The sequence below is a fragment of the Equus asinus genome, chromosome 15, assembly GCF_041296235.1.
Source record: "Equus asinus isolate D_3611 breed Donkey chromosome 15, EquAss-T2T_v2, whole genome shotgun sequence".
NCBI lineage: Eukaryota > Metazoa > Chordata > Mammalia > Perissodactyla > Equidae > Equus > Equus asinus.
Genome location: NC_091804.1, coordinates 42966689 through 42981673, shown reverse-complemented (window position 1 = coordinate 42981673; position 14985 = coordinate 42966689). Strand labels below are relative to the sequence as shown.

General features: G+C 40.5%; 1 protein-coding gene across 3 annotated transcripts in view; it reads right to left on the bottom strand.

Annotated features, from left to right (window-relative positions):
* DOK5 (docking protein 5) overlaps positions 1-14985 on the bottom strand; it is a 152682-nt gene that overhangs the window by 33799 nt on the left and 103898 nt on the right. For all 3 annotated transcript variants that reach the window (XM_014832169.3, XM_070486158.1, XM_070486157.1), the window contains exon 6: positions 2463-2598. In XM_014832169.3, the coding sequence (XP_014687655.1) occupies positions 2463-2598 (136 nt within the window). The remainder of the gene's footprint in view (positions 1-2462; positions 2599-14985) is intronic.

The window sequence follows — 14985 nt, the reverse complement described above, 5'->3', positions numbered from 1 at the left end:
AGCAGTGACATAAAGGCAATGCCTAGATGAGAATATAGCCAGATCTGTGTGGATCCAATCACCAGAAAACTCAAAACTGTAAGCCAGGGAGGGTAGGCCAGTTTCATTTGTTTCATTTTAACCTGGTATCTCTTTCCTCCCCTAATCAGGGATTGATCCAAGTGCACTGAGTTTCAGCATTTCACCATCCCCAGTTTAACCTCTTTGAAAGCCAGATCCCATTTTGAAGCTTACTCATTTCCACCTAAAACAGGATGTTGTGGCTTTAAAATCACATTCATTTTGTAGAACTCATTAAGCATACAGCAAATTAAGAGCAAAAATTATTTTCCAGTTAAATTTGCAAAGGGATGATCTCAACGAATTAATCATATTCCTGATTAATTTTAGCGAAAGTAATGAGAGGGTTGTAAATGGAAAAACGTGTGTGTGCAGAACCCGCCTTTCAAGTGCAAAACAACTTATGCTAATTGATGGTTTTACCAATAAGGTAATCTTGGAAGAACTTCTTCAGATGTTTAAAGGCATCTAATGGGATAGCTACACAACTTTAATGCAACGACATGTTGCCTTGTAGGATTGAAGTGACTTGAATTCTACTTTACAGCTATCTATCTATCTATCTATCTATCTATCTTTCACCCATCCTCTCGTCTATCCATTCACCCATTTATCTATCTCTATTGCAATATCCAGAATTGGTAAGCATATGGAGTTACGGAAACCATGCTGCATTAGTTCAAAAAGAACATTTTTAAATAGTTGGGGGAAAAAGCAAAGAAGACTATTTCATGATATGTGAAAATTACATGAAATCTGAATTTCAGTGTCCATTAATACGGGTCTTTTTTGGACCACAGCCGTACCCATTTGATTACGTTTTACCTGTGGCTGCTTTTGCATCACAACAGCAGAGCTAAGTTGTTGCAACAGAGACCATCGCAGGCTACAAAGCCTAAAGTATTTACTACCTGGCCCTTTACAGAAAGTTTTGCTGATCCCTGCTCTAAAATTCCAGGGCACTGCATGCATAAGTCATTTGGGAATAATCTGGGCTGCTTTGGTATAGATCATACTACTGGCATGCTTTTCCCCCTCTTTAAATCCAACCATCCTACGTGTTTAAATCAGGCAGTTTCAAACTACCCTACTCTTCTCATGCTAACCCAGCTCCTCTTGGTTTTACAGATTTCATTCCAGATGTGAAGCTCTTTGCATGTTGTTTGCAGCCACAATGCATGACTTGCATTATTTAACTGTTGTCCATTCAAGAGTTCATGAATGTATTCTTCTTAAAGGAGAAACACATGAATCCTAGTTCTCTGTACAGGTCACAGTCCCTAGCACAATGCAGTGAACAGAGTAGGTGGTCAGAGAGAGTGTTTACATATGCTCATGTGTATTTGTTTGTGGTGTCTTTATACATTGATGACTATGAAGGTTTATCAACCAGAGATGGCAAATGTGTGGCTGCGGGCAGGATGGGGTCTATAGACAGATCTTATCTGGCCCACAGCATTACTGTTTTGTTGTTGGTTTTAAATGAAATTAACTTCCAATAGTTATAAACTAGAAGATATTATATACGGACTCAAATCCTTTGCTTCTCTGGAAAAAAATCAAGAAATCTCCTACATGGAGCCCATAATCTCATGTCAAGAGCTGTCAAGTCTTGGGCTTCTCACACTTCACTCCAGTTTCCCTTCAGCCCTCTCTCTCACATTTTCTTTCTGGTCGCTGTTGACATTTGAAATGATAACTTCTGATACAGCTATAAACATACTTCTACAGGTAAATAATCCACATAGCTGTGTCTACAGATGTCCATACACATCCAAATTGATTTTAATGTACATACTCACTATAATGGACTGAATGATTACGCTCCCCCCCTAAATTCCTATGTTGACATCTTAACCCCCAGGGTGACAGTATAGGAGGTGGGGCCTTTGGGAGGCGATTAGGTCATGAGGACAGAGCCCTCATGAATGGGATTAGCACCCTTATAAAAGAGACCCCAGAGAGCCCTCTCGCCCCTTCCGTCTTGTGAGACACAGAGAAAAGACAGCCATCTACGAATCCAGAAGTGGGTCCCACCAGACAATGAATCTGCTGGCACCTTGATCTTGGACTTTCCAGCTTCCTAGTGAGAAGTAAATAAATTTCTGTTGTTTATAAACCATCCAGTCTATATTTGTTGCAGGAGCCCAAACTGATTAAGACAAACACACATTTATAATGATTGAGGCACAAAGGAGATAAACAGGAAAGTATGGTTACTGTGTTACTAACTGGCTGCTTTGGGCTTTCCGAGGATGGCGTTTAATCCAAGGAAACCATCGCTGACTACAGGAGTAAACCAACTGCTCAAATAATGCTCGCCATGTTTTTCAGCAGAAAGATTCCAAGGTTGCATTCTATAGTTGTATACACTGGGTCATAGGAAGAAATGCCACACGTACCATTGAATTTTTCACGCTCTGTAGCAAGCGCTCATGCTGCTCAGCTATGGCCAAGGCAGCAGAGTGCACTTTCCGGTAGATGGCCTCCCCATCTCGAGTTTGAAAAATAAACAGCCCTTCACCAGTCTCACACATCCTGTGAAAACAAAAACAAAAGGCTGCTGAAAACCCAGCTCCTAGACACTCAAGGCACCGAGAGCCTACAATAGTCCATGAGACTAGGCCCGTTTATTTTGTATGAGGTTAGGATTCTTGTTCACATGTAGTAAACAAACTTAACTGGAATCAAAACTTCCAATTAACTGTTATTAATATGGGCAGGGAACCAATCAGTTTAGGATAACACAGTGTTGAATGTTTTTGTCAAGAAACGAAGTGGAAGATTAATAAAAAAGCTATTTCTCGATTTTTAGTATAATCCCTGTACTTGGCCTTACCACTCTCAAAGAGGTTACCTGTGCAACTGCGTTCTCATTATAGTCTGTGAATCAGAAGCGACGCCATTCAGCTCAGAGGTGAAAGGAGGATTCTGTGACTCTCACATTCTGCTCTAATTTTCCTTACAGATAATGGCTTTAAGGATTCTTTCATTTCCAAAATCACAGATCAAATTTTACTCCAGGTTGTGATGGATCAAACTCAGCTAAGAATTTTTTTTTAAATGAGTATGACTGCTGAATTAATGTGTGGAACATAACAGAAGTTCCTCAAGGAACGCTATACAGGTTTCACAATTAATGTTAAGGATTAAAGAGAAGATCATCTCTACCGTAGACTGTTAAAAAACGGAAATGGGGGCTGGCTCTGTGTCCTAGTGGTTAAGTTTGGCACGTTCAGCTCCCTTGGCCTGGGTTTGGTTCCCAGGTGTGGACCAATATGACTCGTCAGTGGCCATGATGTGGTGGTGACTCATATACAAAATAGAGGGAGATGGACACAGACGTTAGCTCAGGGCAAATCTTCCTCAGCAGAAAGAAAAAAAAAAAAACCAGAACAGAATTCCATTAATAAGGGGGGATTAGTACACACAATTAGGCAAGAACCAAATAAAAGTGTTCTAATTACTAAGTATATTTTATTATATATATAGTTTATATATAATTATATATAGTTACCAAATATATTTAATGACAATATTTTTAAAGAACTTGGACAAAATTATGTGCAAGTATATTTTTTAAAGTTCTGATTTTGATACATACATATATCAACAGTAAACTAAGAGGTTGTTTTTGTTTCTTTGTTTTAAAGAACCTAATGATTCTGACACAATTCCACTCCTTCCATCTTAGAACCTCTCGCTGAAAAATTGAATACTGGCTTTAGTGCCTGAGTTTTGCTCAAATCTACAGAAATGTTTAACACAACATGGAAACCAAGCAAATTTCCAACCCCAAACCCTGTTAATTATTTCATGTACCCCAGTCTATGCAATTAAAGCAGTAAAAATAGGAGGATTTATCCATATCTAATTTTCCACACTTGGCCCAATACCAAGGCCATATGACAGTTTTCCGCATATGTGGCCTGGCGAATGTCATCAGTCAAAACCTGCCTTGATAAATTTCACTAATATGGGCTATGTGAAAAGAAGAAAGAAAAAAACGAATGGCTCTTTCAATAAGCTAATATAAAGAACTAGCTCATGAGGTTGATCACGTGATTTTAATTATTAAGTCATGCTAATCCAATGAAGGACTAAAAACTAAAATTCAAAGCATTTTCACTCAAGTCCCATTTCCTTCCTGAAGATTTCCTAAAATACTTCAACCCTCGCTGCTATCCCCCTTTTTATTTAGGCCACCACTAAATTTTTGACTCTACCACTTGTCACCTAATTCTGCAAGGTCTTATGTTTTTCACACACCTTTTTTCCATCAAATATGGGAATATAATTCATTAAGAGGAGGAAGTAACCTCAATTAATTCTTTAAGAGGAAGAAGAGGCCTGTTTCCCTGAGGGTGGAGATCATTGTTGATTTACTTACTTATGCGTCAACCTTGGTTCCAGAAAGGATGAAGGTACCTGTACTCAGAAACACTTGTAGGAGGATTGATTAATATCACACGCTGCAAGTGCATTTCTCAAACTTGACAATCTAGTAGCTTTTACAGTTTTTGTAACTGCAATCTCCAGTAATAAATTTGGTTTCGATTGTGACCCAGTATATGTCTATCTAGCCTTTTTATCTATCATCAATTTATAACATGTTGATATTTTCTATTCTATTTGATTTTTAATACTGATGGTGAAATGCTTAAGCTATATTCTGACCCACTAATTGGCAACATCTACTCTTTGAAAATCACTCTTTTATCCAATGTCTGCATTTGATTAACATAATGAATCCGCAACCTTCTTTTAATGACATTTGAATCTCTAAATAATTATTGTAATGAAAAACAAATGAATTCAAAACAATTATAGTATTAAGTATTCTTTTTCAAAGTACACAGACTCCCCTAGCCTCCATGTGAGGATCTGAAAGCACGTGTACTCACACATACTCAAACATACTCTCACACACATTCACAATCACACCACTTACCACTTACAGAAAGGACCAGGAGTCACAACCTTCAATCCCACCAAGGTTTCACAAAGAAGGTGAATGGACAAAGTGGCTCAGACACACCACAACAAAGAGCAGAGGAAGTGTGGCTAATGAACAGCGGCCACCAGGCAGCCCTAGTCAGGATCCATATGGAGGATGGGAGCCCAACATGGCCATAGCTTCTGATCGTTTAAGAGAAGCCAGAAATCTTCATTTTTATGTGAAAGAAACTGAACTTTTAATGCTGGCAACTTACTCCATTTTATTTCTTTAATTTGAGGGGGCTAAAATATCTCTATGGACCAGATTTGGCCAGGAGGCCACCAGTTTGCACTAGAGACTAAATGCACTCTTTAGAGCTCTAAATAGAACAGAAATTAGGCCTTCAGGTTGAATTGTTGGGACTTTTGTCCATGCTGTTCAAAAGCACACATCCTTCAGTAGGATGGCATGACCGAGGAAGTTGATAATAAACAAAAATTGGCCTTCAGATGCTCCTCCATAAGGTCTCTTCTGACCTCTGCCCACAAGTTCTTTTATTTCATTCACCTCTCCCAATGGCTTTGTTTGGTACTGTTTCATAAGCAGCTTTATAACCCATTAAAAATGTTACTACAGGCCTTCGTCAAAATAATATAATGGGCAAACTTCCCAAGGCAAGTAAGGAGAAAATAGGAGAAAAGAAAAAAGGAAAGAAGAAGCACAAAGAAAAGCACATTAAATAGCCTAATGGTCTTACATAACCTAATACAGCCACATCTGCTTCTCATCTCCGGAGAAAACACAACGCAGAACAAAGACGTTCTAATGGGGTCACCCACAGCATAAGTGCACATACACATTTTGACTTTGATGGTTCCGATTCCTTTCTTTCTCCTTACGCATTGACTTTTGCCTTGGACACTTTTCCAGCGTCCGAAGTGGTCCCAAATGCCCCAGCACTCTTTCCTTATGGACTTACACTAACAGAAACCAGTGGCTAGAAACCCAGAGAAGGTAAACTAATGAGTTTAAGTTAGACCTTTCCTACATCCTTTGTAAACATAAGGATTCAGATACAACAACATTGTGGCCATAGAGATACACTTAGTTTTGAATCTCCCAATAATTATTTTGCCGAAATGATATGCCTGTCACTCCAAACCATGGATTATGCAACTGGTCAAGAATCCAGAAGAAAATCAAGAGCTCAGAAAGTATTGGGAAATTCACTCATTCACGCACACAACAAATACATATGAAGGCAGAGTGAAACAAGAGGCAAGACTTGGGCTCCACATTGCCTGACTGGGAGCGCCCCTTACCAGCTGTGTGACCTGATACACATTATTCAACCTCCTAAGGCTGCATTTCCATTTGTAAAATGAATAGAATGATAGTAACTATCACCCAGATATATTGAAAGTATTACATATGATATGTAGATGCACAAAGTAAATCTTTACTTAATGTGCACTTCCATTATTCCACTGGAAGGTAAGCTCCATGTAGACAGAGATTTTTTTCTGAGTTATTCCTAGCTTTTCCACCAGTGGCCTATATTGGGTGCTTCATGAATAACTGCAGAATGGCTTGCGAAAGAGCAGGAAGTGCTAGGAAAAGGTGTAAGTGCGTACCTGACTCAGGTTTCCCTGAGCAAGTTTTATTCAAATTGGGGATTGATTGAGCCACCCTGGGGAGAAGAGAAAGCCGGAAGAACAGTCTAACAGAAGTAACTGCACATAGGATGCCTTGAGGTGGGACAAAATCAAGTGACTCCAACACATTGGGAATAGGGCGGGAAGAGGGAAGTCTAGGTGCCAGGAGTGCGTGAACCGAGCATGCGTGTCCTGTGACGATGCTTCTCCCTATTGGTTAGTCACCACCTGATGCAACAGTTTGCACAGGCACCGAGTGCCCAACTTCAGAAACTCTGTTCCCTCTCTTTGCCAACGACACTTCACACCGATGTATACTAATAGAATTGAATTTTGGATGAAAATAAATTATCTCAAGATGGACAGTATTAATAAGTACACTTATGAGATGAGAAAGCCAGTCAGTTCCATATTTCCTCACTTGCAAGACATATTTTGTGCATGTTCATGTGTGTGTACATGTGTGTTTAGAATATTTGGACATTGCCAAAAGCAGGATGTATCTTATCCTCAACATGTCTATTTAAGGTACTCTCCTCTTCTCTCTAGCCCTGCAGAAGTGGTTGTTAAATCAATGTTGAATTTTACATTTACGATTACATATTATAATTGAAAGACCACGGTACTTAGACTAACAAATCATAATAGCTGCTGTGACGGGTATAAACAAAGGTAAAAACATGGGCTTTTTTTGAGGAGTTTATCATTTATTTGGTTAGACAAGACCTTCCTATGTGAACGGGTCCAGGAATAATCTATTGGTGGAATGAGCCACATTGGTCAGAGGAGCAATTAAGAAAGGAAAGGAAGAGCTGGGAAGAGGGGTGGGGTCAGCATTAGATAGTAAAAAAGAAAATTAGGACGCCAACAACCTGAAAGAAACAGATCAGAAGCACCTTGCAGAGAGGGACACAAAACTGAGAGCAAAAAAACCACAGAATGTTGACATTCTTTTGTCTATAAGAGCGAGGCGAGCTACAAATCCAGTCGGAATAAATGGAGCATGACCCCTCCCCCAGCTGTGGCTATGGCGATGCCAAAGGCACTATGACAATAAAACACACACAGAAACACAAAAGGAAGCAATCAAGAGGCTTAAGCACAGGGGATCAAGTAGCTTCATTTTGAAGAAAAATCTGAGAAGGGGTCCGTAAGGAGCTTATAATATAGGACAAGTGTTCTCTACATCGACACAATTGACATCAGGAGTATTGACACGGCCAGATCATTCTTTGTTGGGGGGCCTGAAACAAGAGGATGAGGGAGAATCTGACTCACACTTAAATGGGAAAGAGGCTTATCATATACAAGGCAGCTTCTGGGTTCGGGGCGCTGTTGCTTCACTCCAGACTGTGTCCAGGTCGGGTAAAGACCGCATCCTGTACTTGTCTTCCCTGTCCCAAGCTTTGGCATCACTGTCTGGTTGTGATCTCAGCTTCAGAGAAGGTGGCAATTAACTCTCCTAGTGCCGTGTGTGTGTGCTGGGAGTGGGGCATGCTGAAGGTCAGCGCAATCTAGGCCAGCTACTACCGTGATGGTTTCCCCGTCCTTTATGCGACCAGTAGGGTGAGATGCTGGAATCAACATAAGGCACTATGTGATGTACCACTGTGCCACTCAGGCCTCTGAGCACAGGACAGCTCTTGGGAACATCAGTCACTCACATACAACTTTCCTTTGTTTGTTAAACCTTTGTGCTGCCTATTTAATATTTTTTAATCAACTCCTTTTTCCCCCTTAAACAAATGTATTGTAAATGGCATCATCAAATCAATATCAAAAGCCAGTATGCTCAGCCATAAATTGAAAGCAGTCATGAAAATAAACACAGTCAAACCAAAATAATGTTATTAAACTCTGTCTAGGTCCTCTTGTCAAAGATCTGAGCTGGAAGTTTGCTCACTTGCTGGTAAATTAGAAAGGGTTAGAAGATGTCTTTCAAAACATGCCAATGCCCAAGTGAAATGTTTCTCTATAATTTAATCAGAAGGATCAAAAAGGCAATTGAGAAGAAAATGACTTTCTCATGGTAAGAGTCACATTTATTTAACGTTATGCCTCAAATGGCCCAAGATCATCCCACATTTTGGGACACCCGGTGCAGCTCCTGGAGCCCTGCTCTGGGGGATGTGGTGGATGGGAAGTCTCAATCCCACTCACTCCTATACTGGAATCATGACCTTGGGCAAGTTCCTTGACCTCTCCAAGTTTCAGTGAACTCATATTTCAAATGTGAGTAATAGCATCAACCAAACCTCACAGGGTGGTGGGAAATGGCGTTTTGTATTTAGCAAAGGATCTGACCTCAAGTCAGCATTTACTTAGGATTTTTTGTTTTGTTGTTTTAACTCTGTAAGTGTCAAGGCCAATGAGGACAGGGGTTCTCGGGGAAAACTTTGTGAGGGAGGCATAACCACATCTTTGCCTTGAAGGGAGTGTGGGCAGCTGCCTCCCAGAGCAATGGGGAGGTAAGACTAGGATGCAGGAGAATGGAATGTGTGTAGTTGGGGCAGAGCTTATGTTTGAGGCTAATGACTGTGTGAAACAGAATAACATAAACCTCTTCCTTGAGAATGAAAACGCGAACTCAGAAATAGGAGTCTCCCTTTAAGAAAAGAATCAGCTTTCATTAAATAAACACTATGATGCAAAAAAATTGAATGTTCTGTTTCTCTAGCTCCAGTGAAGTACACTGTGTCTGTTCTCGAGTGTTAGCCACACTTTATAGGATATAAAGCTTATTAGACGAGTGAGCAGCATGAAGACAAAGGTGCCAGTTCAGACCGTGCATTGCCACACGCTGTCCTTTCTCCGAAGCTTTCACCAGCGATGTCATCAGGTTTCCTAAGAGAGTTCTCCTAAATGTGTACTGAGGCCATTGTTATCACATTTTTGATACAAAAGCTAATCGTTATATATGTGGACTTCAAGGTTTGTGAAAACAAAAATTATCCGAAGTCATAGAACATGGCTCGTATAAGAAACAGTGCTAGTTTATTAATCGTATCTGTTCCTAATCACTTAACATGGAAATAAAGTCAAATAAAGATTGCTTGTTTCTTTCTTTTTCCTTTCTCATCTTATGCCATGACCTGGATCTAGCTCCTTCTGTAAAAGAAGTGTCTTCACTTAGACTCCCTGTTATAGGACTTCATACGCAGTGGACGGAAATTGAAGTGTTTTTCACAGTTTCTAAACCCAAACACGAGGTCTTGCTTTACTAACCCCGGACAGGATGAAAAGCCAGTTTAGCAGAGAGGGAAATTGCTGGCCGAGCCTTCGAGTTAACATACTCAAAACTGAAGCCGGATCACCTTCGGCCCAGCCCTCTGCCCCTTTCTCTACAGTTTTAGCTGCTGACGGCGTGCCGTGAACGCCTCTCTTTCTCTCCTAACCCGCGTCCAATCAGTCAGTAAATCTTTTTGGCTTTAGCTTTAAAACATGTCAATGTCTAAACACTTAAGCCCGTGTTCACTGTTCCCAACATGCTTGCAGCCAATCTTGTCCTCACCGTGAGAACTACAATACCCAGCTAACTGGTGTTAGCCAGAGGGAGTCTGGTAAAAAAAAACTCAGACCATGTCACTTCTTTGCTTAACACTCCCTGTGTAGTAAAGAATTTAATCCTGGCCAAAAAGAGGTCTGGCCTTTGCCATGGCAATTACCTGGGAGGTAATTTTTGTTTGCATAGGGTTCTTGGGCTAGCCACATAGTAACAGCATGATTTAGGGGGGCTTTGGGGCACATGGTATCAGTCAACCTAGAGACTGAGGTCAACCACGTGGGCAGTCAATGAATCCATCAATCATGCACGTAATGGAGCTCCAATAAAAACTCTGAATGCTGTGTCTCAGGACAGCTTCCCCAGTGGGCAAGCCTCTGTGTATTGTCACACATTGTCATGAGGAAATTAACACTGTCCTGACCCCATGGGGAGAGGAGAACAGAATCTCCACATCTTCTACTTTTCTGGACCCCATCCCATGCACTTCTTCCCGTGGCCGATTTTAATCTGTACCTTTTGCTGTAACAACTTATAACCATGAGTTTAACAGCTTTCAGGGAGCTCCATAAGTCATTTTAGCAAATTATTAAACTCAGGTGGTTATGGGAACCTTTGAACTTGCAACTGGTATTAGAAATGAGGAAAGTTTTGGGAACTGTTCCTTCAAACTTTGTAGTTGTCCAACTCTATGCAGACCCCAGTGGCTTCCCATCTGACTAAGACTAAAAGCCAAATTCTTTACAACGGCCTTCAAGTCCCACATGGCCTGATGCTATTGTATCTCCACCATTATCATACATTGCTTCTCCTTCATTTATTCTGCTCCAGTCACGTCAGCCTCCTGGCTTTTTGGCACACTCCAGGTACATTTCCCTCTCAGCATCTTTTCCTAGGCTCCTTCTTCTTGCCAGAATGCTCTTCCCCCCAATTCCTACATGGCTCACTTTCTCACCTCTTGTAGGATCGTACATCACTGACTCAGCAAAGCCAGTCCCGCTCACCCTATTTAAAACTGCAGGCTTCCTTTGGCACTTTATATTAAACAACTTGATTTTTGTTGTGGGCCTTACACAATCTAACATCTACTTTACTTTTTTTAATGTTTGTTATTGTGTGAATCCTTTCTCATCTATAGAGTAAGTTTCATAATGACAGACCTCTTGTACATTTTCTACACTGCCATATCCACAGTGCTTGGAACCACACCAAGCTCTTAGGGTACAGTCAGTGAATATTTGATGGAAGAAGAAATGATGAATTTTTACCAGTCCTTTCTAGAATTCTGAGGTACCATCACGCATAAAATGGTCACACCCACTAGTGGTCCATCACCTACATTAAGATGGCCACACCATACAAACGGCCAGCAGGTACATGAAAAGAAGCCCAACATCACTAATCATCAGGGAAATCAAAACCACAATGAGATATCACTTCACACCTGTTAGAATGGCTGCTATGAAAAAAGATGAGCGATAACAAGCGTTGGCAAGGATGGGGACAAGAGGGAACGCTTGTGTACTATTGGTGAGATTGTAAATTGGTGCAGCCACAATGGAAAAGGGTATGGAGGTTTCTCAAAAAATTAAAAATGGAACTACTATGTGATCAAGCAGTTCCACTTCTGGGTATATATCCAAAGGAAACGAAATCACTGTCTCAAAGGGATATCTGCACCCCTATGTTCACTGCAGCATTATTTAGGTAGCCAAGACATGGAAACAACCAAAGCGTCCATCAATGGATGAATGCATAAAGAAAATGTGGCATATACATATGATGGAATATTATTCAGCCATAAAAAGAAAGAAATTTTGCCATTTGTGACAACATAGATGGAACCTAAGGGCATTACGGTAAGTGAAAGAAATCAGACAGAGGAAGACAAATACTGTATGATCTCACTGACATGTGGAATCTCAAGAATCAAACTTATAGAACCAGAGAGTAGAAAGGTGGTTATCAGAGGCTGGGAGGCAGGGAAAATGTAGAGATATCGGTCAGAGGGCACAAACTTCCAGTTAGAAGATAACTAAGTCCTAGGGATCTGATATAAAGTATGGTGACTATGCTTAAAAATACTGTATTGTAGGGGTCAGCCCAGTGGCACAGCCGTTAAGTTCGCAGGTTCCACTTTGGTGGCCTGGAGTTAGCTGGTTCAGATCCTGGGTGCGGACATGGCACTGCTCAGCAAGCCATGCTGTGGCAGGCGTCCTACATATAAAGTAGAGGTAGATGGGCATGGATGTTAACTCAGGGCCAGTCTTCTTCAGCAAACAAAAACAAAAAAACCCTGTATTGTATACTTGAAACTTGCTAAGAGAGTAGATCTTACATGTTCTCACAAGACACATAAAAAAGAAATTATGTGAGATGACGAAGGTGTTAACAGACCTTATTGTGGTCATCATTTTGCAATATATGCACGTATCAAATCATGATGTTGTACACCTTAAACTTATACAATGTTATATGCCAATTACATCTCAATAAAGCTGAAAAAATAAATAAATAAGATAAAAAATATACCAAAAAAAAGAAGGCCACAAGAAAGGATGCATTGATGAACGTCTAATTTTTTTCCAAAGGTCATGAGAAAATCAACCTTTTCCTCAGGGACTTCACGTGCTAAACTGACAGAAGCTCAGAGGTAGAGGGGATCCAGCTAAGCCTCTTATCATGGTGGCCTTGCTTGTCTGTCTTTACACCCACACGCCCAACACCGTGTCTGGCGGAGCCCAGGCATGCAATAATGCAGGATCCATCAAAGATGATTCTTAAAGAGGTTATTCTGCCGAGCAGAAAGGGGACTCTCCCTTCTGATTTCACACATGCCTCCACTAATGGAATATTTATAAGATCTATGTGTTACTTTTATAATTAAAATTATTTTTTAGATAAATGCTAATGAAGAATGAGGGGCTATATACATGGCACAATTGTAGTTTCTGTTTTCTTGCAAAAGAAAAGAATTTCACTTCTCCTGAGCAAGCCTGTATGTGAGACCCAGTGCATTTGTATTCAAATTTCTCCACTCAACATGGTAGGGAGAACAGAGTACGTCTTCTTTGTTAATTTGCTTTCAATTCTTTAATAAGAATGAGTATATGCCCCATAAAATATTCAGAAATGAGAGATTACTAAGGAGCTTAGAATCAAGAAGACAAATAGAGAATATTCAAAGTTTTACATCAGAAAAATGGTCCTTTTACCTGTCAATCCACCAATTAGTGGTGGAAACAATTTTCCTCTCCAATGAAAAGTTATTTCACCAATTAGACTTATTTTTAGAGTGATAAACACAAGAAAGAAATGATTTCTTTTCCGAGGCGTTCAGAAACCTTTACATCCAAAAAAAAAGATTTTTCCACAAATTTATACACCCCATTTAAGGGAAAGAATTTGTATATGCAGCGTTGATTTTCACATATTCTTGGCATAGCTAGAAGTTTCTCTTAAAATGATGTCAAAAGCACACAAGAGACTCTCTCCGCTGGTAAAGAGAAGCATTCATGTGTGGTAATTATTCAGAAGGTTCTGCCAAATGTCACCTGAGCTGTTCTCGCTCCTCCAGGTGCTAAACTCAGGATATTAATTTAAATCAGTCAGGGGGTGAGGCGGAGCCTGCCACTGAAGCATGCTAACTTAGCAGCCAGCTGCAGAATTAGCGGGGAAATGTACTGGACACCTGCCACCTTTCTTTAAACAACAACATTTCAAGAATGGTCCGTGGGAGATGTTGCCACAGTTAGAGCTTCATGTCAGTTGGATCGTTCCATAAAAAATCAGAGCCCTTGCCAGTCTGACGTGTTTCACTCAGGCTTTGGGGCTTCAAAGTGGAAAGAAACAAAGAAAAGACTGGAAAAACCTCAAAAAAAAAAATAAGTGATATATCTCTCAGTTCCTCAGATAAACTAATTGTTCTTTATCTCCAGGGGCAATCAGTGGCAGTTAACTGTGTCTTTGCACCTTATTAAAAAGTTTATGTTTCGACTGAATTTTTTCAAGGAAAAAGTAGAATTGTGGTCAGATTTGCTTATATTGAGGAAGAGAGGAAGAAATGGCATCCAGAAGACACTGCTAACCTACAATCATGAGACTGCTGCCCAGGAAGACGGACAGCCCTGGCTGTATGTGCCTGCACTCAAACTGCAAGAGCAAACAGGAGGTTTGCTGTACACATTGTATTGGACACATTTTGCTATTTTTTTGAAAAACCTCACATCCATTCCCCTTATGAAGGCATCAATACCCCTTCCTGCTTTGGGAGAACCATCTTCATTCTATTTGTGCCCTGTGCTTTGCATAAAGTGCCTGACACATAGTGACGGTGAATGTAATGGGCAACATATGGTAGGAATTTCTCTCTTTTATGTTGTCTGATAGTATGAGAAGATCCCAAAGCTCCTGGAAGCAACCATGTGGAGCCAGAGTAAAGCCATCCTTGAAGAAACAGGACCCAGAGATGAAACCTAGGGTCATCATTTGCACTCCAAATCAAACCACACCTGAAGCCGTCCCTACTTCCTGGATTCTGAGTTATTAAGCCAATCAATTTCTTTTCCGTTTATGTCAGGTTGAGTTGATCTAACGTGCCAGGTGTTATGCCAGGAGTTTTTATGATTTATAGCTAATCTTCATGGCAATCTTGTGAGATATGTAATACATTAAACCCATTTTACAGGCGGCCAATGGAAGCTCAGGGAGTCAGGTCACTCACTCAAAATCCCACGGCCAATATGCAGAAGAACTGTAATTTAACTTTACTTCCTCAATTCCAAGCCCACTTGATTACACATGCCCACGGTCAGTCTTGGTGGGGTCAA